This window comes from Acomys russatus, chromosome 1 (genome assembly GCF_903995435.1).
Source record: "Acomys russatus chromosome 1, mAcoRus1.1, whole genome shotgun sequence".
NCBI lineage: Eukaryota > Metazoa > Chordata > Mammalia > Rodentia > Muridae > Acomys > Acomys russatus.
In genome coordinates, this window is record NC_067137.1 from 120,965,658 (window position 1) to 120,993,487 (window position 27,830).

Here is a 27,830-nt window from a genome sequence, read left to right on the forward strand (position 1 = left end):
AGTAGCTGGATGCTGAGGGCCAGGTGGGAGGGCAACCCGGGGATGCCGAGGACCACTCTGGAGAGGATACGGGAGGGCCACCCGGAGATGCCAGAGCCAGGCAGGCGTGGGACTCCGGATGGCCACCTCGGGATGCTGAAGGCCCGGCGGGAGGGGTCGTGGGAGGGCCATCCGGGGATGCCGAGGATCAGGCGAGCGAAGGGCTCAGAAGGGCCACTCGGTCAGGGGCGCGCGGGCCGGCGCGGCGCGGGGTCGGGTAACGGCCCGCGCGGTGGGCGGCGGCGCCCGAGGCCCCTCCCCGCCGCCCGCGGCCGCTCCTCCTCTTCCTCTCCCGCCCGCGCCGCGGCCCTCCCGTCCCTGCGCGGCCTCGGCGGCCTCGGAGGCGGCGGCGGCGGCGGCGGCGGAGCAGCGCGGTCCCTTTAAACCGCCCGCCGGCGCCCCCGCGCCTGCCCCCGCCCCGGCCCGCGCCCGGTCCGCCGCCCGCGCCCGCGTCCCCGCGCCCTCGCGCCCCGCGGTCCCGCCGCCGGCCCGGACATGGCCGCCAACATGTACAGGGTCGGAGGTAAGGCCCCGCCACGGCCTTTATGCGCCGCGGGCCCACCGCCCGCGCCTCCCGGCCCCGCCGCGGCCTCCGCGCCTCCCCCAGCCGCCCTCGCGCGCGGCCCGCGCCCCTCCCCCCCGTCCCGCCCCCGTCGCGCTCGCGCCCCGCCCGCGAGGCTCGGTTCTAGTCTCCGGTGCTTGTCCCGGCCCAAAATGGCCCCTGGGCCGTCGGGGCCGGGGCGCGCGCGCGGGGGAGACGAGCGGCGCCGGGAGGGGGCTATGCCCACCTGTTGGGGGCCGGGGGTGGCCCGCGGGACGCAGGCTGAGTAACGGCGAGTGGCCAGCGCATCCCGGTGGCCAGCGGGCCCGGCGGCGCGAGGCCTGGGCCTGGGTCCGGCCCGGAGCCCCTGAGCAGGAGCACGTGCCTCTGGAGCTCTGGCTGCCGTCCCGACAACAGGAGTTTGGGGGTCTAGGGGGCGAGCGGCCTCCTCTAGGGCCGCGCAGGGCCGGCTAGGTGTGCAGGCACCGGGAGTCCCGTTGTAGGGGCCACAAGCCCGCCCGTCTACAAACGGCGGGGGGGAGGGGCTTTTTTTTTAGTAGGGGTTCCTGGCGGGGGAGGGTCGGCTACAGCAGGGGGCCTTCATCCCAAGTGCAGGTCTAAGTCACCCCAAACTTTTCTCTGCCTGCTGCTCACCCTAGCCTAGCAAGGAGTCACTTTACTAGCCTTTGGAAGGGCAGGGGTCCTTACTGAGCAGGAGCCATGAGGGCTTGCGTGGTAGTGCTGGTTCCCTGTTGTCTCTCCCCCCAAGCCCTTTTCCCAGTTTGTGTGAGTGTGATGGGGGCACTATGGGATGGCCTTGCACACATCCAGCCCGTGCTGACCCTTTCAGTTATGTCATCCCTTCGCCTTCTACGCCCTCTCTGGACTTGGAGACCCTGGGGTCACAGCCTAAACGTAGATGAGTCTCTGCTGCTATCCTCCTCCTCGTCCCCCCCCCCCCCACTAGCAAAGTTGGGTCTGCTGTGAGCCTGATGGAGTGGGAGACGGTCCAGAAACACCCATTACCTCTCCTGCATATGACCCAGACCCCTGAGTGCCCAAGTCATTTCCTTCCATCTCACACCAGCAAGACCCCCAGTTCTGTGGCCTTTGGCACCGGTGGTGCAGCGGTCTCCACCCAGATGGGTCATCTACCCACAGCAGGGCGTCCTGGGTTCTTCTGCCCTCTCAGGGAATTCTTGGCCTCACACCTTTGCTTCCTGCCATGCCCTGCCACAGGGTACAGCTTGGGGTGTTGAGGCCCTGTGGAGATGCTTCAGCCTTGCCAGTCCCAGAGGGTATGGGCCAGAGTATTGGATCCTGCAGGCTTACTGGCCTGCCTTCCAAGGCAGAGCTAGCTCTGTTCTGCTCCTGGTTTCCCCTGGTGGCCCTCTTCCAGATGCTGTTTCTTGCTGTGCCCCGTGAACCACTTTTGCATTCAGACCCTCTTCCAGTTCAGCATGGTTCCTGTTAGTTTGGACACTACCTCTAGTTCCCTCATTCCGGAAGCTTCTCCTTCTCCTGTGAAAGCCTTCCATTATCCTAGTGCCTGGCTCCCCGTTCCCCCCCAGTTCACGTTCCTCCCTTGCTGTGGTTTCTGGCCCACGATGGAATGTCATATGCTGAAGAAATGAACTCATAGCAAGAGTGGAGGTCTGGCTCCTCTATCTGACTGGGGGAACAGGGAGTTGGTGAAGGTGGACTGCAGGCCACTGGATTCTCAGCCCAGATGCAGATTTCAACCTTGTACTTTCTAAGGGTCCCATCCCTGCCTGCCTGGCAGAGAACTTTAGCCAAGACCTTAGCAGTCTGACGAGGACGACCTGGATTTGACTCACTTGTACCTGTCTCAGTTTCCTCACAGTAACTGAGGATCTATCTGTTTTCTTTGTTTGTTTGTTTTTAAGACAGGGTTTCTCTGTGTAACAAGAGTCCTGCCTGTCCTGGATTCATTCTGTAGATCAGGCTGGCATCAAACCCACAGAGATCATCCTGTCTCTGCCTCCCCGAGTGCTGGGATGTGCAACCACGCCTGGCCTACCTCTGTTTTCATCTTGTGTTCTGTGGCTGCTCCTCCAGGGCATACCTGGTGCCCTGGCTTGTCTGAGGTGCCATGAGGGTGGGTGGCTGGACCATGAGCCTCCATGCCAGGCACGTATGTATGTGGCTAAGGAACAGCATAGGTCCTTATTCCTATGTGTACGTTGGCTGCCGTGCGAGGTCTGGTGCTCTGCAGCGCACTAGTCCCCACAGGGTGCCCATGGCAGCTGTAGGGGCAGCACCTAAAGAAGGACTTTCTAGATAGGGAACTCTCGTGCCATCCTGTGAGTCCCAGCAGGGCCTTGCGACGGTGCTCTGGGTGTTGGCTGTTGGCTTCCTGCCTCAGTCACTGCTTGCCAGATTCTCAGGCCACCAGATGAGAGGACACACTGGCTTTCTGAGCAGGCCTTGGTTCAGTCTGTTGTTGTCTGGGGTTTGGCCCTCTGGAAAGTCTGCTTTGTCCTGAGGGGGAGTGGCCAGTGGGGACCTAGCTTGGGATGTCTTCCCCTGCACCCCCTTCTTGGCACATGTAGCAGAGAGAAGTACAGGATGCCCAGTCAGGTTTAAATTCCAGAAAAACAGCCATGCCCTAGTGTAAGTGTGTCCCAAGTGTGAAGGCATAGACACTAGAGGAATGCTGTCTACAACACAGTGGGTGTCCCATATTCTCCGTGGCCAGCTGTCTGGAGGTCTTGTCAGGGTAGGCTGGGCTGGGTGAAGGTGTAGGAAAGGAGGTTGCAGGAGCCAGCACACCACTTGGGTCAAGTGGTCAGCCAGGGAGGGGACACGGACTGCTTCTTAAGTGATCTTGTGGCGGTGCATGCCTTTAATCCCAGCACTTGGGAGGCAGAGGCAGGCAGATTGCTGTGAGTTCGAGGCCAGCCTGGCCTACAAAGTGAGTCCAGGACAGCCAAGGCTACCCTGAGAAATCCTGTCTTGGGGGAAAAAAAAAACATGCAGCACTGAGCCAGTGATCTGAAGCTTCAGCGATTTTTATTTTCCAGATGAAACCTTTTGACTAAGATGAGCCCGTGGTTGAAAATTCCAGGCTTGCAAGGGAATTCCTATATTGTGAGCCTGTGCCATGTTCGTGGGTCAGTGATCTCTCCTAGCAGAGCTGTTTTGAAGAAGAGCCCTGTTGAGGTTTCTGGGCATTTTGTCACAGCACATGCTGTAGGGAAGACCCTGTTAGGCTCCAGCAGGAGTTGTAGAAGTAGGCCACACCCAGGGCTGCAGCATGGCCTGCTCAGCCTCTTAGCCACTGAGCTCTCAGCTGGATTTGTGTTGGAGGATGCAGGGAGCACTCCTCCAGGCACGGCCTGCAGCATCCCACAGAGGCCTGTACCCCATCCTGTCTCACCTGCTGGCCATGAGTAGCCTGTCCCCATGTGGGGTGGGAGGTGTGTCTGCTTTTGGCATTAAACTCCCGTATTGACGACAGCAGCACTAACAGAAGTAAATGGTCCAAAGAGGCGGCTCTCATGGCTGAGTCCCAGAACATGATGCTTCCCTGTGCACAGGCTCATGGGACTGGCACCCATCTACAGTGGCCTCCAAGGTTGTCCCACTGAGCAGAGTGCTGGTGTCCTGTGAAGCAGCATGTCACTTGAACATGTCATAAGGATGCTAACGTGAGTTCCTGAGATAGGCATAGCCCCCCTCTGCCCCAGGCTGCCTCTGCTGAACAGGTGGGTGCTTCTTGGCAGATATCAAGCTTGGTCCTGCTTTGGACCAAGTTGCTCCTAATCCTTGTCCTGTCATACTATGCACTCCGCCTCACACCTATGTTCTCAGGAAAGTCTTATTTCCTTGCATCTTAGCTCAGAATTGGCTGTCTGGGCCTAGGGTCTCCATGGTGTTCGCAGGCTGCCCACACTAAGTGCCGCAGTTGGCAGTCTTTGTAGGTCCCATATCAGCTGGTGCATGGGTGAGGGCTGCTGGGATTGCTTTTATAGGAGGGCACCTGGGAGAGGCGGACACTCTGGCTCTGGCCACAGCCTATGAGATAGTGTCAACGGTGGCCTGTGCCTGCTCTTGGGCAGGATTACCTGTGTGCTTAGTTGGGGCCCTTGGTGTCCCTAGGCCTGGAGAGCCTTATGTATCCTAGGCTGAAGCTCCCTCTTGTCCCTCCTGGCTCAGGCTGCTCACTCCTGATGCCTTTCTATGGAGGTGTCCTGAGCAGATGTGGTCTGTCCATGTTCCTGCTTCTAGCCACTTAGGGCCCTGCTATCCACTGTCCGCCTCTCACACCCTGCTGTGGCCTTTGCCCCTCAGAACCCGGCTGCCCTGTGCTGTCCTGCTTCACCCCAGAGGGGCCTTGAGTCACCTTGTTCACCTCTGTGCCTTGAGCTGTGTGGTCTAGGGGTACTCTTTCAGGTTCTTGGTTAGGCCCCCAACTGGATGTTGATGGGGTTTGGGAGATTCACAGGCAAAAATCCTCTGTGTGCAAGGGTAGTGTGTTGTATCTAGGGACAGGAAGGGTCTGGGCTACTACCATGGTGGCCGTGTTCTTGGTGCACTCCACACCCACTTTGAAAATGAACCACAAGGTCACTGGTGGGTCAGTAGAATCCAAGACGACCTCCTAGTTCATCTCTCAAGGCTTTCGGCATAGTAATGGGGCTGCATGTGGCCTTCTTGGGCCATCTGGCCACTTGCACACAACGGTGCCGCTGCTGAGGCTGGTTGGTCATTTCTTCTTGCTGGTTAGGGTCTTAGCCTCTTCCCCATCTTAGATTTTGCAGGGCCAGTGGCGTGGTCCCCTATGGTGGCTGCCCTCCAAGGTCGTTGCTATGACCAAAGGCCCTCTGAGGTAGAATACAGAGGTCAAACTGAGCTAGGATTAGTAGGGTGCTGGCAGGGTGACAGGACCTTGGCCAGGATGCAGTCTAGTGCCCCTAGAGGTGGGACCTTAGCTTACAGGAATGCTTAGGTCAGCAAGCAGCCAGAGCAGGTTGGAGTGTGTATGCCTCCGTTGAAGGATCTGTCTCTTTGGACAGTCTATCCCTAAACTGGGAATGGAGAGCAACCCAGCCACAGACTATGCTGGCTGAGAGAGACAGGCGCTGGGCTTTGGGAGTGACCCTGTAGGGTGGGATGCAGGTGTTGCTACTGTCTCTGAGTGTGGGGTGGGGGTGTTTGCAGCTAAGGTCTCACAAGGACCCTACCTCCTGCCTGGGAGTACAGGATCAATCTGTTTGTTGGTCAGTCTCTGTGGTGACAGTAGCAAGTGTGAGTTCTGCTGCCCCCCACCCTGCCCTGGGGGTGAGGCCATGGCAATGTTAGCTAGACCTGCTGCCCTGGACCTCCTGAGCTTATAGTATCCTCTTGCCTTGGCTTTCTGAGTACTAGGACTGCAAAAGTGTACACCATAGGCACTTAACATCTGTCTTTTGACAAATTTCACTGTAGACCTTCAGAACATTCCCAGAACCCTACACTTCCGGTGGTGTTTGCTGGGAAGTCTCTCTTCCCCCAACTATTCCTGTGCTCTGTACCCCAGAGTGTCACATAGGTGGAACTGTTGTTTAAGACGGCGTTTTTTTTTTTGTTTGTTTGTTTGTTTTTTTGTTTTTTTGTTTTGTTTTTTGTTTTTGTTTTGTTTTGTTCTGTCTTTTTAATCAAGCACACTACATATAGGAATCAGAGTATCTGGGATGGGCTTTCTCTTGCTGGGTAGTACTCCTCTCTGGGCATGTCACCATGTCCCCACCAATCCAAGGTGAGAATAGTGACCTCGGCTCTCATTCCTCCTGAGTAAAAATGTACAACTTTAGGATGAAGGGTCAGGCTATGTTGCTTGAGAATCTGGCCTGTGGTGTTCCAAAGTGCTCTCAGCAAGCGGTCAGGTCCAGCCTTCCCTCTGCACGCCTGGAGTGTCAGTGCCACCTCTGCAGTGTTTTGGCAGGTGTGTAGGGCACCCTTACTGCCTTAATCTGAGCTCCCTGGTAAATGTGTTTGGCTTCTCATGAGTTCATAGTGCCACCTGTACACTGTTGTCCCTGTCCCCGGCAATTTGTTTTGTTTGGTTCTTTAAGTTTATTTTTATTTTATGTGCATTGGTATTTGGCCTGCCAGTACCTCAACGTGAGGGTGTCAGATCTTGGAGTTATAGACAGTTGTGAGCTGTCATGTGAGTACTGGGAATTGAACCTGGGTCCTCTGGAAGAGCCATCAGTGCTCTTAACCTCTGAGCCATCTCTCCAGCCCATTTGCTTGTTTGTTTGAGACAGGATCTCGATGTTTAGCCCCAGTGAACAGGTGATCTTGGTGCCTCTACTGCATGAGATGAAAGGTGTGGCTGTCATGCTCAGCTGTGGTGTGTGACTTGTGTCTTTTTGTTTGTGGTTTTGTTTTGTTTTTTTGAGACAGTCAGTCTGTGTGTAGCACTGATTGCCCTGGAGCTCCCTGTGTAGACCAGGCTGCCTTGCATTCAGAGATTCTCTCACTTGCTGTGCCTCCCCAGTACTGGGATTAAAGGCCTCTGTGCCAGACACTTGCCTGATTTTTACATTGGATGGTGTTCTTGCTGCTGTGACCTGGGAGGTGGAAGTCTAATCTAACCAAGGGCCTGCTCATTTACCCTGGACAAGAGGACACGTTCTGCACTACTGTTGGACACAGCCCCAAAAGCTGACTCTCAGTCTGCACCTCGGACCTTCTCAGAGGTGAATCTGAAACCCAAGATCACAAGGTCTTTGTCCCCTTTTATTATAGATTATTTAAAAATTGAGTTTGACTTTAATATCCATCTTGTTACTTTCCGTGTAAGGTTTAGTGCATGTGTGTCCAGTCCTCCCCACTGGAGCATTGCAACCACATTGTCAGGAGGCTGCGGGATGCTGGTGCTCTGTTGGTTGGAGGTCTGGCTGTTCGCCCCTAGCTTCCCTGTAGTGTTGGAAGTTAGCTGGTCTGAGTTCTCCAACTCTGTTCTTCTGTTCTGTCCTAGTTCCTGGCTTTCCCTTAAAAAGTGTGGAATTCGTTTGTTGATTTTGCTTATTTTATTCCTCACTATGTAGCTCTGGCTGTCCTAAAATTCGCTATGTAGACCAGGCGGGCCTCAACCTCGCAGAGATCTGCCTGCCTCTGTGTCGGGAGTACTGGGAATAAAGATTTGTGCCGCTAAGTCTGCTTTTGCTAATTTATTTGTTTCTTTGTTTTGGTATTGGTTTTACAAGATAGTGTTTTTATCCCTACCTGTCCTGAAACTCACTGTGTAAACTGAGTAATAGAGATCTACCTGCCTCTGCCTTCTGAATTCTAGGATTAAAGATGTATGCAACCACTGTCCAGCCTGTTGCTGATTTTGGTTTTTTGAGACACATTTTCTCCTTGTAGCCTTGGCTGTTCTGGACTCACTTTGTAGACGAGGCTGGCCTTGAACTCACAGTGATCTGCCTGCCTCTGCCTTCCTAGTGCTGGGATTAAAGGCATGAGCCATCATGCCCAGCACTTGCTGAATTTTTAAATTTAATTTTTTACATTTATTTATTCATAGGCTTGTTCGTATGTGTGTGTGTGTGTGCGTGCGCGCGCGTGCCAAAGCACACATGTGGACAACTTAGGCGAATCTGTTCTCTCCTTGACCGTCTGGCTTCTGGGGAGTTGAAGTCAGGTTGTCAGGTTTGGCTGCAAGTGTTCCTAGTTGCTGGCCCTGGCTTGGCTTGTTGATCTCTACAAGGTAAACAAGCAAACAAGTTAGTGGGATTCGGATGACCCTGGCTGATGGCAGAGCTTCTTCGGAGAATGGCAAACTGCATTGGCAAACTGCACTGCCTAGGTTTGTGTGACTCATGAGCTAAGAATGGCGTTTACATTTTTATGTGGTTGAAGAAAAAAAAAATCACAAGAATATTTTATGACATGAAAAGATGATATGAAATTCAAATCGCTTTGCCCATAAATAAAATTTTATTGGAACATGGCCACTGGAGCTAAAGTGTATATTCTGTGACTGGTTCTAAGCTATAACCAGCTTGCTTGTCCTCCTCAGCCACAGTACAGAACACTGTAGCTTTGCCGTCAGACGTTGGTGTGGGGCTCTCCCAGCAGCAGCCATCCGTCCAGGTCTCCGTGGATCACTGGCTGGGTATGTTGTGGTTGAATAGAGCTGATGCCATCTGTCTGGAGACAACACAGGCCTTATAGTTGAGGGTTCAGTCCCACCAGACACCTGTACTTCATAGGCCGGCCACCTGTGTACCCGATTGTGGCCTGTGCTCTTGACTTTGCAGCTGTGGGTCAAAGCGCCCATGACGTTCTTCAGGTTCGATTACGTTGCTGGAGCAGCTCGCAGGGCTGAACAGTGGCTGTGTTTGCTTGCTTACTACAGAGGACGCAAGGAAGTGCACAGATGAAGAGCCGAAAGCCCCAACCCTTTCATCCTCCCTGCTCTTTCTGTGGTTAGCTCTGTGCTGGGCAGTGGGGTGGGGGTGGAGCTGCAGTGACCATCCCATGGGGCCCTGCGTTAAGTCAACCTTTTGTGCCTTCACAATTGGAGACCACCAGTTCATAAGGAGGAAACTCGATCTTGGCTTACAGTTTTTAAGGTTTCAGTGTCTCCTTGGGCTGCGTTGGACCTGTGACACAGTGGAACATTTGGATAGAAGTGTGTAAGATGGCACAAAACTGGAGAGTCAAAAGAGAACAGAACAGGAAAGGAGTGCAGGCCCTACCCCAATACTGCCAAGCTGGGGACCAAGCCTCTCTGTGCATTGGCCTTTGGAGACACCCTATCTTGTAATAGCACATGCAAAGTACACTCTTATCTTTCTGAAGGTCCCAAGGCTTTTAGGAGCCATGTGCCAAGAAGCAGGGATGGAAACCAAATATGTATTTCCTTTGTCAACTGTGTCACAGTAGCCGTTGCTTTTGTGTGTGCTGTGGATATGCTTGTGTGAACTGGGTGAAGGCAGTGGCAAATATGCCATCCGTCATTGATTACCTCAGATGGCAAAGTTGCCCAATACCGACAGCTCCATTCCTGTGTGGGCGGAGCACAGTGTATGTTGGCTTTACGGGTATCAATGTAAAGCAGAATGGCCACAAGAGGCTCTCATACCAAGGGAGCCTCCTTGGAAAGTGAGGCCACGACAGAGTGGGACATGGAACAGTGCTCTGTGTGAGCCTCTGGAACAGTCCATGAGCTGGGAGAAGGTGGGAGAGTGCTCAGGGTGCAACCGGGGGAGAAGTTGCTAAGATGTATGACAGGCAGGATGCATGGAGCAGAAGGGGGTGGGACTAGACAAATGAGGAAACCTTGTAAAAACCATCAGAGCTAGAAAGGAGCCGCGCCTCACTGAGCCAGTGCCCCAGGCAGCGCGCTGACTGCAAGGGCTTCCTGGGCCACTGAACATGGCCAGAAGTAGAAGGTGGACATTGCAACCTGACCCAGTGTGCAGCTCAGCCCGGTGGCATCCCAAAACAAGACAAACCACTTAGAGTCACCACTGTTAAAGCCATGGATGACTCTCAGAACTAGTTCTTGCTACAGTCTTGGTAATGTGTGAGTTCATTGTGGAGTCCTACTGCAAGAGGCTGGGCAGCCCTTGTTTGAGAAGCTCACACTGTGTTAAGTTCACGCTTACTGCGGAGAAATGAAATGGGAAGGTCTGGGCAGGGATATTTTCTAGCTCATGTTGCCACTCTGGCAGGAGCCCGTGTCTGCCTGGAGTTCCTCCCTGGGGAGGTGGATCTGCACGATAGTCCTTGCTGTGAGGGTGGGGTGTTCCTCAAGGCCAGCCTCGGGACCAGGACTCTGCTAGAAAGGCTCAGGAGACTGCAGTGCTCTTGAACTCAGCTCCTTGCTCCTTATACGGAAGGGTGGGTCTCAGAAGATGGAGGTGAGGTGCAGGCCAGCATGTGGTACCAATGATTGGAGACATGTACAGATGGGCCTTGAACCAGCGCTGTCCCTGGAGGTTGGGCATATGCTCCTGGGTGACCACTTCACCCAGCCTCTGTCCCCTCAGGAGTTAGGTTGTTACCGTGCAGCCTCAGCCCCAACACTGTAAGTCATGTTGTTACCAAAGATGATTTGGCATGGCCAAAGCCTGGGAAGGGGACACTCCTAGCTCGGACTGTGGACATGCCATACCTGATCTGCGCAGAGGCCATGCTTGCCATGCTGTGGTGAGGCATGCATCCACCAGGGCTACAAGATCTGAGCTGCAGCAGCAACATTGCTGGCGAGTGTGAGCAGAACACTAACCCTGAACTGTTGTCACGCTCTGAAGCCCTGTTTCCTCACTAATCCATCTCTACTTTTTGCACTTTTAATTTTTAATTTCGGTACATTTGGAAGCTTTGTTGTACCTACATACTGTGCTTTACTTCAGGCTTGACCTGTGTGCCTCTATTCTACTCTCTAGACCTCTGCGGAAGTATGCCAATCTCTATTGTAGTTATCACACTTTTTTCCCCCCTCAAGACAGGGTTATTCTGTGGAGCCCTGGCTGTCCTGGACTCACTTTGTAGACCAGGCTGGCCTCGAACTCACAGTGATCTGCCTGCCTCCGCCTCCCGAGTGCTGAGATTAAGGGCATGTGCCACCACGCCTGGCTTACAGACACCTCTTAAAGTACCATTTTGGTTGTGTGCCTGACGGTGGGTATGTGCATGAGCACAAGCACCTGTGGAGGCCAGAAGAGGGTAAGGGCCATCGAGCTGGAGTTACAGGCCTTTGTCCACGTGGGTGTGGGGAGCAGTACATATTACTGCCAGCCCATCCCTTTAGCCAACTCACTGTTCATACTTTTATCATACAGACCTTTCAGTGTGTGCGTGTGTGTGAGTGTGTGTGTGCGTGCCTGAGCGCGCATATGCATGCAACTATCAAAACCAGGGTATTGTAGCCTACCACCCCTGAGCCACCATGTTGTAAAGTGTATGTCTCTGTCTCCCACAGATGTAAGGTGGCGCTTTGCCCCTGGGCAACTGTGCTGCTTTGTTTTCTAGGCAGTTGATCTATTTCATCACAGTAGTTGAGTGACTGGCATAAAATGTAATCGTTGCCACCTTGTCAATTTACCTCTTCACAGCACCGGGACCTGTAGGGATGTGTCATGTCCTGTGTCCCATGTCATGTTCTCCTCGCCTCCCCCCTCCCCCACGTCATGGCTGATGGTTTTCTGCAGCTTTTCTCTTTTATTTGTTATCAGAATAACATTTATTCATGTTTTAATCATTTTCTAGTTTCTTTGATTTTTGTTTGTCTTTATTTCCTCCTGCCTTTTCCCCCTCTTACTAAAAAGTCTAATGTCCATTTAGCATGCTTTGTCTTGTTGGGCAGGCACTTCTGAGGTTTGAGAGAGGCATGTAGTTGAGTCACTGCTGCCACAGACAGATGTCCTGTCCATGAGGGAGCCCTCCTGTGGCACCCCATCCCCTGCTCTAGGGTGTCTGTGTGCCTGTCCTTGTCTAAGAGCAGCTACACGGTGCCTGCTTCTCCTGTGTCATCCCTGAGTTCCCTGCTTCTCCTGTGTCATCCCCGAGTACCCTGCTTCTCCTGTGTCATCCCCGGGTACCCTGCTTCTCGTGTGTCATCCCCGAGTACCCTACTTCTCGTGTGTCATCCCCGGGTACCCTGCTTCTCCTGTGTCATCCCCGAGTACCCTGCTTCTTGTGTGGCGTCCCCGGGTACCCTGCTTCTCGTGTGGCGTCCCCGAGTACCCTGCTTCTCGTGTGGCGTCCCCGGGTACCCTGCTTCTCGTGTGTCATCCCCGGGTACCCTGCTTCTCATGTGGCGTCCCCGGGTACCCTGCTTCTCGTGTGGCGTCCCCGGGTACCCTGCTTCTCGTGTGTCATCCCTGGGTACCCTGCTTCTCCTGTGTCATCCCTGGGTACCCTGCTTCTCGTGTGTCATCCCTGGGTACCCTGCTTCTCCTGTGTCATCCCCGAGTACCCTGCTTCTCGTGTGGCGTCCCTGGGTACCCTGCTTCTCGTGTGGCGTCCCCGGGTACCCTGCTTCTCGTGTGTCATCCCGGGTACCCTGCTTCTCGTGTGGCGTCCCTGGGTACCCTGCTTCTCGTGTGTCATCCCCGGGTACCCTGCTTCTCGTGTGTCATCCCTGGGTACCCTGCTTCTCCTGTGTCATCCCTGGGTACCCTGCTTCTCCTGTGTCATCCCCGGGTACCCTGCTTCTCGTGTGTCATCCCTGGGTACCCTGCTTCTCGTGTGTCATCCCCGGGTACCCTGCTTCTCGTGTGGCGTCCCTGGCATCCCTGGGTACCCTGCTTCTCGTGTGGCGTCCCTGGGTACCCTGCTTCTCGTGTGGCGTCCCCGCGTACCCTGCTTCTCGTGTGTCATCCCCGAGTACCCTGCTTCTCGTGTGGCGTCCCTGGGTACCCTGCTTCTCGTGTGGCGTCCCCGGGTACCCTGCTTCTCGTGTGGCGTCCCTGGGTACCTTGCTTCTCGTGTGTCATCCCTGGGTACCCTGCTTCTCGTGTGGCGTCCCCGGGTACCCTGCTTGTTTGCCTCTTCTTCACTTGGGAGGAGACACATGATTTTGTTCCAGTTTTTTACAAGTATGAATAACTTGAGATTTGAGGCTTAATTTGCTGTGATTTGTAAACATGAACATTTAGATTGTAGTGCCTTTTTAAAAAACTAGCTTTATTAAGAATTATCTGCACTGATGAAATTCATCAGGGTGTTTTCACAGCGTTCCAGGAGTGCCCCAAATCTAAGCCTAGAGACTTCCTCCAGTGCTGTGTCCTTTCCTTCCTTGGGCTTTTCTTTTTCCAGGAGACCCTTCACCCTGGTGTGAATGCCTCGGAATACTAGCTGTTGGAGTTCTAAGTGCTGGAGGGTGGCACAGGCTCAGGGAACAATTATGATGACATACCTGTTCCCACAAGTTGTGTGCCTGCATGGAAGAAGGGAACAGCAGTTGCTGACTCTGTCCAGGGCCCAGGTCAACAGGAGGAATGTTCTAGTCAGCTCAGTTAAGGAGGGGGGTTCATTGCCAAGAAGTTCTAGCCTGGCAATATGACAGTCTAGCTTGCTCTCTGCACTGGGGCTGCTGGAACATTGTGGTAGTGGGGTGATACGAGCTGTCCAGATGGAGGCTGCCAGCTTTTAAAAGTGTGTATTTCTGTGGAGCTAGGAAGAAATTTGAAAGCCGTGTAGCTTCACCAAAATGCTAAAGTTTGTACTGACCTTATAGTCCTAGTCGCAGGGCACCTTCTGAGGTCATTGTGGCGCCCCTGGCATCATACACCTCTAGGATCTCTGGCCCTAGGGGAGGCAGAACCTGTAATTCTGACGTGGCTGCCCTGGGGCTGGTGTGTATGATTGCCTAGAAGCCATGACCTCTGCCCTGTGTAGTTGCTATTTCTGTTTTGGAAGCGGCTGAGCACGTGCTGGGCTGCAGTGGCCTCTGGTGGCGAATAGCAGACACAGTGTTGATGCCAGCAGCAGCTACTTGGGAAAGTGTCCAGTGGCTTTGAGCAGGGAGGGCTCAGTGTAGCATTGGAGATAGAGTTTATGAGGGAAGCTGTAGTCAGTCCCCACAGACTTCCCACTAAGGCTTATGTCCTTGAAGGCCGTTGACATGGGATGTTTGAGGGCTGCAGGGCCCCCACCCCCCAGGACAGCCCTCGCCATTCCTGTTTCTCCCTAGCCCATCCACAGCCATCATCTGGCCCAACATCCCTGTCTGGGTTCTGTCATCCACTGCTCTAGTAGTGTACGGCTTTGCCTAGGGCCTGTCTGAGGCTCTCAGGCAATCCTTTGGGGTCCTAAGAATGCTGGGAATGATTTAGAGACTTGGTGCTATGTGTAATGATCTCTCTGTTTGCAGACTATGTCTACTTTGAGAACTCTTCCAGCAACCCATACCTGATCCGCAGGATTGAAGAGCTTAATAAGGTAAGAGCCCTGCTCAGTGGCGCTCCTGCCTGGCCCTGGGGTTGTGGGCGTCCTGCCAGGAGAGGCTGGGAGTCCCTGCCACCTCTCTGGGGCCATGTCTAGGCTGCTGCCTCGTTTTTTTTTTTTTTTTTTAATGCTTTTATTTTATGTATATGTGTATTTTGTCTGCATGTATTATCTGTGTACCACGTGGTTGGAGGCAGAAGAGGGTGTTGAATCCCTGGAACTGAATGGAGTTATGGATGACTGTGAGCTGCCATGTGGGTGCTGAGAATCAACCCTGAGTCCTGAAAGAGCAGCCAGTGCTCTTGATTCTATTTGTCCAGCCCTAGCCTTTGCTTCTTGAGGGCTTGCTCAGGGTGGCCTTGAGGTGTTGCCAACTCCCCTACCCCATCTCCCAGCATGTACTGGTCTGTCTGCGGCAGGTGCCTTCATGGACCTGAGCACACCCAGGACACAGGAATCCGGGTGGATGCTTCTGGACACCATTGCAGGGCAGTGTCTTTCAGGGCTTAGTTCCACCTGTACACACATTCTCTCCTCATCCTCCTTTCATTTCCGTCAGCTTAGGTGGCTTCCTGGGCTACAGGACTACAGTGGGCATTGCAGATTTGTCTGCTCTGCAGCTCTGAGGGTACATGCAGTATTTGTATACTGGGGTTCTGTTGGTCTCTTACCCAGTAGCTTCTTCTGCCATGGCCTGTGTCTCCTGGGAATCCTTGGTCTGGGGACATGGTGGCTCCATTACTGGAACCCCAAGGTATCTACATGCCACCTAGGGTGGAGGCTAGAAGTGAGAGAGATGGATGTCTGAGTTTCGGAAACTTGGCTCCATTCCACCCTGGGCTTGAGGTGAGCTCCTGGCACTTTGGGCAGTGGGTTGGGTCCAGTCAGCCACAGTCATAGCAGGCACACGCTCTAGAAAAGTCATAGCAGGCACACGCTCTAGAAAGCTTCTTGTTCCTTCTGGATTGCTGGGGCTCACGGCCCCTTCCCTACTATGAGCCTCAGATGTAGCTCACTCTTGGCTCAAAGGCTGACACTGATTGGAGACTTCTTGGGTGCTTGAGTAGACTGGCATGTTCCTGTTCTGCTTCCTCCATGCCAGGCAACTGACATGACAGACTGCCCTGACCTGTGTCTCCGAAAACCCACTTTTTCCTGTCAGACTGGGTGGCCCTGGGGCTTCTGGAGCATCATAGACCAGCGGGAGGAGCTGTTTTCCTAGACCTCAGTTTCTTGGGATCAGATGGGACAGGGAGGGCAAGGGCAGATGTTACCCCACAGGTGGCTCCTTGATGGAAGCCTAGGTTTGGCCTTTCCAGCTCCTTGGGGCCCATGATGCTCAAGCTATGCTGTCTGATGTCTTACGCTGCCTCTGTAGCATCTGCTACCAACCTGGAGACAAGTAGTGGGTTTGTATATCCATGTATGCACATGGGGAGGTGTTGGGAGTATACAGGGAGCTTCTGGAGGCCTGAGGCCTATCATGGCATAGGTGGGCAGTCGTGTTTACTCTCATGTAATTAGGACCAGAGCCCTGACAGGTACCCCATGATTGGCCCTAGCCGCAGTTGGCAGTAGGCAGGGCAATAGGTTGAGTGGCTGGACCTTTCAGACTAAGTAGTTGGCTGCTACAGCTGTGGGTCAACAGGCTGTCCACAAATGTGTCGTTTATACATTTCAGTTGCACAGACTTGGACATGAACACACAGGCTTGTAGAGGAGTGTCCCAGATGCAGTGAGTGGGTCAAGTCTGTATGGCTGTGTCCCCTGCATTCTGCAGTGAGGGTGTTCCTTGGCCCAGCATATGTAGCAGTATTGGCCCCATTTTTTTTTTAAAGATTTATTTATTTATTATTTATAGAATGCTTTGTCTGCATGTACACCTGCAGGCCAGAAGAGGGCATCAGATCACATCATAGATGAATGTGAGGCACCGTGTAGTTGCTGGGAATTGAACTCATGACCTCCGGAAGAGCAGTCAGGGCTCTTAACTGCTGAGCCATCTCTCCAGCCCCCAGCCCCATCTTTTTGAGTGACAATCTGGCATAAACCTCACCCACCTCAAAGCCAAGTGTAGAGGACATGTCATGTAATGGAGCTGTGAGCTCAGCTGGCAGGCCCAGAGTCCTAACTGTAGGCCAGCCTTTCAGTCTCTCAATGTTAGACCATTGTTGCAAGGATAGGGCTCCCATCTGGGCTTCTGCTTTGGCCTTGGGCCTCTGTGGTGGTCTACCTCTCATCTCCAGCCTGTGAGGGAACTCTAGGCTGTAAGACTTGCTTGACAGCCCTGGCTGCCATCCAGAGCCAGCATATTGCACACACATGAAAGGTACCTTCAGTGATGAGAAACTTCTGATTCTAGGGACAGGTGATGCTGACAGCTGTTTTCAAGCTGGTGCTTCCTAGGAAGGGAACATCAGAGCTATGTACAGACAGGCAGCACTCCCACCTACTAAACAGGTTGATGAGCTCCAGTGCCCCCAGACTATCTGGGGGGAGGAGGTACCCTTTCCACCATGGGTATTGACCAAACTTGACTGGCCAGAGTCCTACCCTAGGGCAAGAGTAGGCACTGTACAGTTGAGGCAAGTTCTCCCTGTGGCGTCAGGAAGGGGATGAGAAGACACCCCTAGGAGCCAAAACACGATGTTGAACAGAGTGTGGTTCCTTTCCCCACGCTCCGTGACAGATCACACTGTGATGACACCCTGGACGAAGCCACCTGTGGACGCTCGAAAAAGCTTTTAGTGCAGAAGTTAGAATCCAGGACCTCAGAAAGGAGGGTACAGTACTGAGCATGGGCAGGCACTGTGGCCAGTGGTCACTTCCAGAAGTGGAAACAAGAAGGGAAGATTGGGTAACAACTGAGGGTACTTTCTAGGAAGTAGGACAGGAGTAGAGAGACTAGGACACAAATTAGAAAACCAAAGGTATTCCCAAAGCCCAACACCCACTTAGGAGGAATTGCAGCAAACAAGAGTCCTACCAGCAGTAGGAGTGACCTGAGGAGAAAGGACTGAGCTGAGGATCTTCTTAGGTATGTCCTGTCATGTGGAAGGATAGAAGGTGTGGAAACAGGGACAAGTGGAGCTCTGCATTTGAGGCTAGCCTGGCTTACATAGTGAGTTCCAGGGCTAGTGAGACCATCTCAACAAAAGAACTCCTGAGTTTAGAGGAAAAGCAGATCACAGGGGCACCCAGCTGCATCCTCCATGACTGTGAGAAGGCAGGTCATGCCAGCCCTGTGTCAGTAGAAGACGGACAGATGACCATAGCTGCCAGCCTCTCAGAAGGCCATGAAGCTGTCCACTACCACAGTGCGACCTCCATCCCAGCAAAGAGGGGCAAGTGCCGTATCTTAGACATCCGTAAAGGGGATGTGGGAGAGTCTCCAGGGATCAAAGCTTGACATTTGTTCCTGGACCCCACTGCTAGCTGCTTGAAGGATTCCGTGATGGTTGTCAAGTGAGCAGGTAGGTATATAAAGACATGTGAACGAGCATGAATTTGGCACATGGGGAGCAAGTTGGGGCGCGTCACAGGGTTGGCTCAGTGTGTTCCTGTAGTTATCTGTGATTAGGAGTGTGTGATGATTGATTAGTACTGCCAGTGTGGCAGAGTCTAGAACGCCATGTAAGACTGCCCTCTGGGTACACCTGGGAGTCTTGTCTCGATGTGTTAATGAAATGAGAAGACCTGCCACTGCTGGCAGCACCACTCATCAGGCTGCTTCCTGACCATGTGACTCGCCTCTGACACCATGACGCCTCTGCCATGTAACATGGAGCTATAAGCCAGACTGTGTCCACAGCAATAGGGGAAAAAAAAAAGAGTACAATGGTAGAAAAAACATTAAAATATGTATTGTGGTATTGGGCTGTGTGCAGAGAATTCTACCCTACAGTACTGAAGGAACCTGTGGAAGTTTGGGCTCAGGTGGGTATGTTGGGGTGGGAGCTGTTGTCACTGCTTCAGACTGCATGGACCGCTTCACCGTGGTGAGGCCTGGCAGACACAGGAGCCACCCAGGGAAATTTCTGGCCATAGAAAGATGGCCTAATCATAGGAGAGGTAGAGTTCTGTTGCGTGATTGCTCTGGATACACCTGATGTCCACAAAGCATGCCAGTGTGAGTGATGAGCAGGGTGGATAAACAGGAGTGAAGACAGAAGTCTTGCATAGAACTTAATTTATGCATTTCCCACTCAAGGTGGGAACACTAGTTAGGGGTATAACCTTGCATATTTGCAACATTATTATTTTATTATTAGTCTTTAGACGGGGCTTCACTGTGTAGCCTGACTTGCCCGGATTCCACTACATAGACCAGGCTGGTCTTGAACACACAGATCTGTTTGCTCTTGCCTCAAGTGCTGGGATTACAGGGTGCCTTGCATCATTTAGCAGTTATGTGACCCCTGACTAGTTATATAACCGTCTCTGCTAGTGCCAGCTTGCGGATTGTCACAGGAACTCAGGCTGATGCATAAGATTGAGGTCCCACCTTCATGGTTCCTGTTGGCGATGTGGGTCTCCACTGCTGGTTGCCCTGTGGAGCACAGTGTTGGAGGCCAAGCCAGACAGGAGGCAGGGTAGTTGCAGTCTGTGTCAAGGCTGGCCTTAGGAGTTCTGGTAAAGCAAGCAGGGCTGTAGGGCCCTGGCAGCCAGTGTGGAACCTCATGGGCCCAGGTCACTGGGTGGGTAGGGGGGAGTCAATCTATGTGTCTAGTCTAGCATGCATTCCCTTTTGGTCACACTTACCTGACTTTGGATGTGTTGGTTTGGGGACTAAGTCCTATCTCGAGGCTGCTTTTAGGGCGTACATTGCTCAGACACCTCTACCTTGCTGTTACAGACAGCCAACGGGAATGTGGAGGCCAAGGTGGTGTGTTTCTACAGAAGGCGGGACATTTCCAGCAGCCTCATCGCCCTGGCTGACAAGCATGCAAGTGAGTCTCAGCCTTCCCCCTGGGGTGATGTGCCTGTCCCCTTGAGGGCCCACTCTTGGGTCGTGGCTTCACTGAGGCCATTCTGCTGGCCTGCTTTGTCTTCTCCTGTCTGTAGCTGGATCCTGGGTATACCTTTATGGCTCAGTGCAAGTGCATAATCTCTGGGGTCTGGGTTACTCATGGGCAAGGGTGAAGCATCTTTCTTCGTGCCTCTTGCCGGTGTCCCATGCTTACAGATTGCCTGGGATGTTAGTGTACCTGGACCCTGGCTCAGGCCCATAGAGCAGAGGGTAAGAAAGGTGCTGGACCAGAGCAGAGGCTGTGGTCACTGCCCGGCCTTTGAGACAGATTATTATAATATAATGGAAGATATATACTGTGTCCTCGGTAGTTTTGTTTTTTGTTTTTTTTTTTTTCCAGAAACAGAGACCTTCCTTGCTCAAGGGAACTCCAGCCCAAGCCTGATAAGCATGGTCCAAGGGGCACTTGGTCTCCCTGCTGGACCCTTGCCTGGTCCTCATGCTTAGGGCCTGACCTCTCACTGAAGTAAACCCCCATAGACCTGTGATGTTGTGTACACTTAGCTGTCAGGATTGAGCAGAGCTGTGTGAATGTTGGACAACTGCTGAGCTCTAGATGCTTGGCCTGGGGACATTCCCAGCCGCCATGTACTTGTGGTCACCTGGGGGCTCTGCCTGGGCTTGGGAACTTTAAGGCTGTGGTCACTGGGTGCTCTCGCTCTCTTGCTGGTGTCCCATGCTTATAGGCTGCCTGGAGCAGCAGAGTTGCCTGGACTGTGCTCCCAGGGTACTTCTCCGTCAAGAGTTCAGGAGGTGTCATCCATTTGTGTCTCTCTCTCTCTCTCTCTCTCTCTCTCTCTCTCTCTCTCTCTCTCTCACACACACACACACACACACACACACACACACACACACACACACACGACCCACATGTAGCACATATGCATGTACACTGTCCCCATTCCTAACAGGTGAGAATAGGGTTGCAGGAGCCAGAATCTCCTTGTGGCTGCCAGTCAGGTGAGACTCCTAGAAACCTCTCCTAAGCAAGACTGTTTGCATGGCAGGTGTTCAGAACTGGCTCCCTTCCCCAGCAAGAGTTAGGGTGGGGCAAGAAGGAGCCAGAGCTGAGTTTAGAGTAAGGTTGGTTTTCTGATGATGTTCCTGTCATCCTATAGGCAGCCCTGGGTGACTCACTAGCACAGCATTGGGAGCCTTTTGTTTTTGCTTTCAAAATAAAAGTGCAGCTCCCATTTTAGGCCAGGGCCTGTGCTCAGGAACCCTTTGGATACAAAGTTGGCCTCCTTGACCTCTAGCCTCCAGGTGCATGTGCTCCCAGCATTGTGAATGTTCGACAGGCTTGTGGTCCTACAGGCGTGGGTCTCAAGTCTCCAGAAAGTTGGAGTTATCTTGTGTCCACCACAGTGGAGGGGGTGGTCTGCTCTAGGGCAGTGGCCTGCTGTAAGGACCACAGTGGAGGGGGTAGTCTGCTGTAGGGCAGTGGCCTGCTGTAAGGACCACAGTGGAGGGGGTGGTCTGCTGTAGGGCTTGTGGTCCTACAGGTGTGGGTCCCAAGTCTCCAGAAAGTTGGAGTTATCTTGTGTCCACCACAGTGGAGGGGGTGGTCTGCTCTAGGGCAGTGGCCTGCTGTAAGGACCACAGTGGAGGGGGTGGTCTGCTGTAGGGCAGTGGCCTGCTGTAAGGACCAGTGTGTAGTCAGACCCTCACTGCTGTCTAGATGTCCCGATGTGCTGCTGCCTTTGTGGAGAAGGGTGTGTGGTGGGAAGATGCAAAGAACTCCAGGAGCATTACCCAGAACCGGGGAGTCTACAGAGCCCCCGACTATGCTCCCAGAAAAGCTGCATGGGGCACCTCTGGCCAGACCTCCTGTGCTCTGCATCAAGCCCAAGAGGCGGCCTCAGGGTACCAGGGTTTGCTGGCTGACTCTTTGGCCTGTCTTGTGACTGGTGGGTTCCCCGGTCCCTGGTGCTGCCTCCTTCCTGGTTACATAGAGCTCCCTGTAGCCAGGGTAATGATTCCACAGGAGCTAGAGACTCTGGGAGGGCCCTGCCTCTAGCTCCCAGTTCATGCCCCGCGAGTGTGTCTGGCCAAGCACTGCCCTTAGAGAGGAAGCTTGTGGTACACCTGAAGCAGGCGTCCCTTCCAGATGCCAACATAGGGAAATGTGGCCTGGCCTCTACGAAGTCCCCTCCAGAGCAAGTTAGGGTGTAGCATAGGTAACTGGAGGTGCCATGGGATGGGCTCTGGGCTCGGAGTATGGGTTGGGGCTGTGCATTTGCCTCCAGTATTTGCCCTTTGAGAGGTCTCTAGGCAGAGCTGGAGCCAGAGGCTGTGCATGTAGCTATGATAGGGTCTGGCCCTGCTTTAAGCCTAGAAGAAATGAGGGCATCCTGGAACTACTTAGTGCCTGTGTCAGGGTTGGTGGGGCATGCACCTGACATTGATACAGCCCACAGGTCCATCTACCATTGAGGGCGTGGTTACATCCCCTAGATGTGCTGTGTAGTACAGTGGGCACACACAAAAGCTGACCTCTGTGAGTGGTTGGTGGCTGGGCCTCATGTAATTATGACATCTCAGGCTGTATGTGCGTAGCTCCTGGCTGCTGGGCAAGAGTTGCTCTGGATAGACCTGTCTGCCTCTTGTTTAGGAGGAAAAAGCTCTGTGGAGATGCCCCAGGCTCGTGGGACCCAGTGATCTGAAAACAAACCTACATCCACTTCCCAGCCCTGGCCTTGTTCTAAGGGTGCCAGAGGGTAGGGATTCCCCTCCCAAAAGTGCCAGTCACCACAAGGGGGCAACAGAGAGCAGCCATGTCTGGCAGGCTTACTGGAACTGTGGGTGTCAGCAGGGGACCCCTGCTGGACACACTAGGCAAGCCTGGGTTATCATAGTGCACACTATTCCACACTCCCCACTTTGAGGAGCTAGGCAAAGGGGTATTTTGTTGATACAGGGTAGGGGGCAGTAGCTACGCCTCCTGACGTGTTGGCTCTGACATTGGTATATTGAGCTTCTCCCAGTTGTCAGCACCCTCCATCTGATGACCTGTTGTTCTCTTGCTCAGGTCTGGACAGTCTTGTCTGGAGGCCCCTGACTCCTGTACTTGCCATTTAGGGGAGGAACTAGCTCCTGATTGGTGCAGTGTGTGTGAGCAGCCTAACTGGTGGACAGAAGCTGCACATACCAAGGGTCTCAGGCAGTAGTTGGAAAAGGGGTGGGTTGTAGGTGGGTGGGCAGTGTGAACGCTGGAGCGGTCAGGTGACACAGTCTGTCTTTGGCTGGGTGGGGTTTGTCCTCCACTGGGAGGCCTGTGGCCCCCATGCCTCCTCGGTCCGGGCCCTGGGCAGGGAGCAAGCGCTGGCACTGGCCCTAACCTGCCATCTGGGCGCTGTCTGTCTGTTATGTAGCCCTGTCAGTCTGCTATAGAGCCGGACCAGGGGCGGACACCGGCGAGGAAGGTAAGAGCCGACCTCTGCAAGGAGGGTGTCCTCGCGTCTGTGTCCCTGGGCTGGGGCGGGCGACACACGAGTGGATGCACCCTGGATGGGCTGCCTGCATGCCCATCCCTGCATCCCTGCCAGCCCGCTGAGGGCCAGGATTCCCTGTGTCAGCCTGTGCCTAGCCTTGCCTGTGGCTCAGGCTTTAGGGGGATGACCTGCTTGTGCAGGGCATCTACTGAGTTTTGTGGGGTTGTTGGCCTCAGGCTGCCGGATGACACTTCCTGTCCTGAACATGTAGTGTGCCCGTGTTCTTCCTGCCTCTCTGCCGGCTGCTTCTGAGGCCAGTCCAAACACTGCCCTCATCTTCCCATCCTGTTGTTGCGCCCCTATATTCCAGGCTTCCAGGGCATCCGTGGGGCCCTGCCCAGAGCTCCTGAGCCACCTTGGAATGGGCAGGAAATGTGTTAGGCTAGGAAGTGGCCCTCCTGTGCTTGGTGCCCTGCACGAGGAAGGGCTAGCTTGGGGGCCAGGGCTGTCAGCTTCCATCTTCGGTGATTACTGATAGGGTCTCTTTGTCCTCTAGGGGAAGTGGAGGAAGAGGTAGAAAATCCAGAGATGGTGGACCTGCCGGAGAAACTTAAGCACCAGCTGCGGCATCGGGAACTATTCCTCTCTCGGCAGCTTGAGTCCCTGCCTGCCACCCACATCAGGTAGTTCTCGCAGCTCGAACCCGGCACCTTGCTGTCTGCTCTTCCTCCACCTACCATTCTCTCTTCCAGGGGCAAGTGCAGTGTCACCCTGCTCAATGAGACCGAGTCACTCAAGTCCTACCTGGAGCGTGAGGTAAGGGCCATCCTATTGTCCGCTGGCCTGGCCATGCTGCTTATCCTAGTACTCGCACCGCAGCTCCTTCCACAGGACCCTGCCACCAGGATTCAGAGAAGTTTAGATCCTGTTGGTCATGTCAGGTATTCATAGGCATTCCTTCAAGGTGACCCCTGTGTGGGCCCACCCTGGGGGGAATAAATGGTTGGAGTTGTGAGCACTTCAGTCTCACTAGCCAGGATTCCAGGGGTGAGAGTCACCTTGTCTTGTACATATGGAAGCAGAAGCCCACACAGACCATCTCTCTCCACAGTCTACAGTGACCCCATGGCTGCTGGCTTTGGTGAGCATTGCTGCATTTGGGGCAGGGTCACCCTGCACGTAGTTAGGTATTACCCACTAGGTGCTACTCCAAGAAACTAGTGTTTCTGGGGAAGCAACGTCCCTGAACATGCTGTATAGGACTGTATAGGGTACCACTGCTAGAAAGGCCAGGCTCTGCAGTTAGATGGCTGGCATGTCAGTTACTTGGAAGATGTGGCAGTGAAAGGAAGGAGCACCGGTCGGCAGGTAAGAAACAGGTGTGCCCCATTTCACACCAGCATCCTCCCCTCCCCCTGCCCTCTGCCTCTCACCTGAGACCTAGCCTCTAGAGCGCTGCAGCCTCAGCTTATTCCCTGTGGCCTGAGGGTCCGTGTACTCAGGTGGGCTAGACAGGGCCATATTCTCAGCTGCAGCCCCACGCTGGGTGTACCAGAAGCCGTCGGGTGTTGTGGTTCAGCTGTTGCTACGTGAGCCCTTTGGGGCCACAAGTCTGGGCAGTCACAGTTACAGTGGTCTGCTGAGAAGTGACTAGGAATCTGAGCAGCCATGAGATGTGCACTCTCAGTTCCCCAGGCAGCCAGGGCCTTCGGAGGAAGCCATGAAGGCCTTCTGGCTGTGCAGGAGTCTAGAGCAGAGGCTGTGGTTGCTGCTTGGGAGTGTTTCTGCTGGGCAGAGGGGACTCTGGCAGGACCCCTGCTGACAGCTGTAGAGAAGGGTGGAACTGCAGAAAAGGAAAAGATGCAAGCATTTGTGAGCCAAAGGCACAGCCAGCCAGTCAGCCAGTCAGCTGCTGCCTCGAGGTGGTAAGGCTGCTGTGCTCTTTGATACGGTTTCCATCCAGATGTTTAGGAAACGTGCAATGCCTGCGTGATGGAGGATGCAGGGAGCAGGTTCCCGCTTCTACTGGCTAGGCACCTCGCCATCCTTCGTGCCTGAGACTGCTTTTTAACTTCTTCATTAGGCACACTGAATTAATCTACTGGGTTCTGTATAGCTGTGGCCTACCAGGCCTAACTGCCAGTAGCCTCTGAGAATCCTACTTTGCCTAGGCCTGAGTCTTCACAGGCAAAATCTCAAGAAACAAGAGACTCCACCATGAAGAGTAGCCATATCCCAGGCAGTAGCCGACAGAGAGGATGCCTGGCATGACCAGGCCACCCAGACCTTCCAACTAGTGAAACTCAGCACAAAACAGGCCACATGCTTTTTAAAATTCAAAGAAGCAGTATGGGGTCTGACCACAATGACAGGTGTGGGTCAGCGCCACCATCCACTGGGTGTTCTGGACCCCGAGACAGGCAGGCCTTGGTGACTAACATTCCAATGCAGTGCCTGAGAGGAGCTAGTCAGTGGTAGCAGGAAGCAGAATGGGAAAAAGAGAGGAATTGCAAGTCATGGTTGGAGTGTGAAGGTGAGGACCAGGAGCTAAGGAAGAGCTGGGCATCAGGCCTGGGAGCAGGGAGCACAGGGGCAGCCATGAGCATGGTGAACAGAGGGAGCACCAAGCGTCCAGGGTGTGGGGCCCAGAAGACCACAATTCAGAACTAACACCACGTTGATCGGAAGGATTAGGACCGGAGTTGTGGGGCCTAAAGCCTGAGACAGAGAAAGGTTGAGAAAGATTGTGCTGTGTGAGTTTCAGCCTGGTGGCCAGGCACAGAGCTGGGTCAGCCATGAAGATGCATCCTGGAATGGTGTGTAGCTCTGTGCTTGGTACGTCTCAATGTGTTTGCCTGCCTGTAGCCTATACAATTTATTCCCAGGTACCTTGGGGATTTTTTTGTTTTTTGTTTTGTTTTTGTTGCACTCATAAGTTGATTTTTTTTCCTCCTGGGCATGGAATGGTAGTGTTTGAGACAGGTTTTCATTATGTAGCCCTGATTGTCCTGGAACTCTATGTAGACTGGCTAGCCTCGAACTCACAGATTCTGCTTGCTTATGCCTCTCAAGTGCTGGGATTAAAGGCAAGCATCGCTATGCCTCGCCATCATAAATTGAATGTCAAATATTTGCTGTGACAGAACGATGGTGGCTTTTGTGAGAGGGTTGTGCCTAGGGACCCTGGCAAGCTCAGGGCTCATCAACGTTTGAGTTCCTAACCAGACAAGCACCCTCTGCAGCAGTCACTCCTGCTGCTGCAGGGGCGGGGCAGGCCAGCCACACCCCTCCCTCGGAGCTGTGCTTGCTTGCTGGGCACAGCTGGAAGACTCGCCTGACACCTCTTTCTTGTTGTTTTTCAGGATTTCTTCTTCTATTCTCTAGTCTACGACCCACAGCAAAAGACCCTTCTGGCTGACAAAGGGGAGATTCGTGTAGGAAACCGGTACCAGGCTGACATCACTGACTTGCTGAAAGAAGGTGAGATTCGGGTTAGGCCATGGCGGAGGGGGGCCGGAGGTGTAGCTGCAGCCTAGGCTGCAGCTCGCCCGGAGTCTCCTTCCCCGTAGAACTGGGATCCAGCCTCAAGTCTCAAGCCCTAGAGCCGCCTGCTGAGACCTGTGGCTCCTCAGACTTCTTTTTGGCAGTCTGTTATCAGTTTGATTTTATACCGTTTATTCTGCCACATGCCATCCCCCCAGCTTTGTTCCTTATCTATTTTATTGCTTTATTTATATTTATGTTTATGGATATTTTGCCTGTATGTATATTGGTGCACCACATTTGTGCAGTGCCCATGGAGGTCAGAAAAAGGCTTGAATTTCCTGTGACCTGTGACCTGTGGCCAGGTTGTGTACTGCACACACCAGTAATCTCAGCACTGAGGGAGGCAGAAGCAGGTGGATGGATCGCTCTGAGTTTGAGGCCAGCCTGATCTACAAAGCGAGTCCAGGACAGCAAAGGCTACACAGAGAAACCCTGTCTCAAAACAAAACACAAAAAGAAAAGAAGGGAAGAGGAGGTTGTGAGCTGTCCTGTGGGTTTTGGGAGTTGGACTCAGGTTCCCTGGGAGAGCAGTCAGTGCTATTAGCCACTGAGCCATCTCCTCAGCATCCATCCCAGGTTTTTGAAGCAGGGTCTCATTTTACTTATATAGGCAAAACCACCCGACCTTGTCTCCCTTTTCCCTTAGCCTTGATCGGGCTAAGATTACAGTAGCAAGCCACCACATCGGTCTCATTAGTTCTACATTCGTGTGTGTGTGTGTGTGTGTGTGTGTGTGTGTGTCCCTGTCTGTCTGTCTGTCTGAGCATGTGTTTATAGAGGTCAGAAGACAGCTTGCTGGAGTCTATTTTCTCATTCCCCCATGTGAGACTCAGGATTCAAGACTTGCGGAGGTCTGAGAACAATTTGTAGGTGTCGGTTCTCCCCTAGCATGTGGGTTCTGGAGATTGAACTCAGACTTGGCAGCCAGCACCTTTGTATACTGATTCATCTCACCAGCTCCTCCCTCCCTATTAAATGTAATAATAGATTAATTCATTCATTGATTGATTTGTGTATAAGGGTTTGGTGGTCAGGAGACACCCTATAAGGATTGCCTCCATCCTGCTATGGTGGGTAGCAGGGATCAAACTCAGGTTGTTAGGTTTTTTAGGACCCTTTATCTCTACCAGATCTGGTTGATACGAGCCACCAGTTCTGGCCTAACACCCAGAGCCTGCGGGCCCCTCCCACAGCTTCCTTCTTTCAGCAGCCCTGGCAGAAGGATTAAGACCTCCTAGGTAGTCTCCCAGTAGAGCACTCAGGCTCTGTCCCCAGGGCCGTGTGACTGCTGGCGCAGCTGGGACTGAGGTTCTAAGGGAGAGCTCGTCTC

General features: G+C 53.6%; 1 protein-coding gene across 5 annotated transcripts in view; it reads left to right on the forward strand.

The window, feature by feature from the left end:
- The first annotated feature begins 495 nt into the window (after positions 1-495).
- Mta1 (metastasis associated 1) overlaps positions 496-27,830 on the forward strand; it is a 38,758-nt gene continuing 11,423 nt past the window's right edge. For 3 of the 5 annotated variants that reach the window (XM_051152425.1, XM_051152433.1, XM_051152459.1), the window contains exons 1-7: positions 496-562; positions 14,421-14,488; positions 19,350-19,443; positions 22,895-22,945; positions 23,511-23,637; positions 23,707-23,770; positions 26,317-26,434. In XM_051152425.1, coding sequence (XP_051008382.1) covers positions 535-562; positions 14,421-14,488; positions 19,350-19,443; positions 22,895-22,945; positions 23,511-23,637; positions 23,707-23,770; positions 26,317-26,434 — 550 coding nt within the window. In that variant the 5' untranslated portion in view covers positions 496-534. The remainder of the gene's footprint in view (positions 563-14,420; positions 14,489-19,349; positions 19,444-22,894; positions 22,946-23,510; positions 23,638-23,706; positions 23,771-26,316; positions 26,435-27,830) is intronic. The other 2 variants (XM_051152442.1, XM_051152450.1) reach the window with 1 other exon arrangement.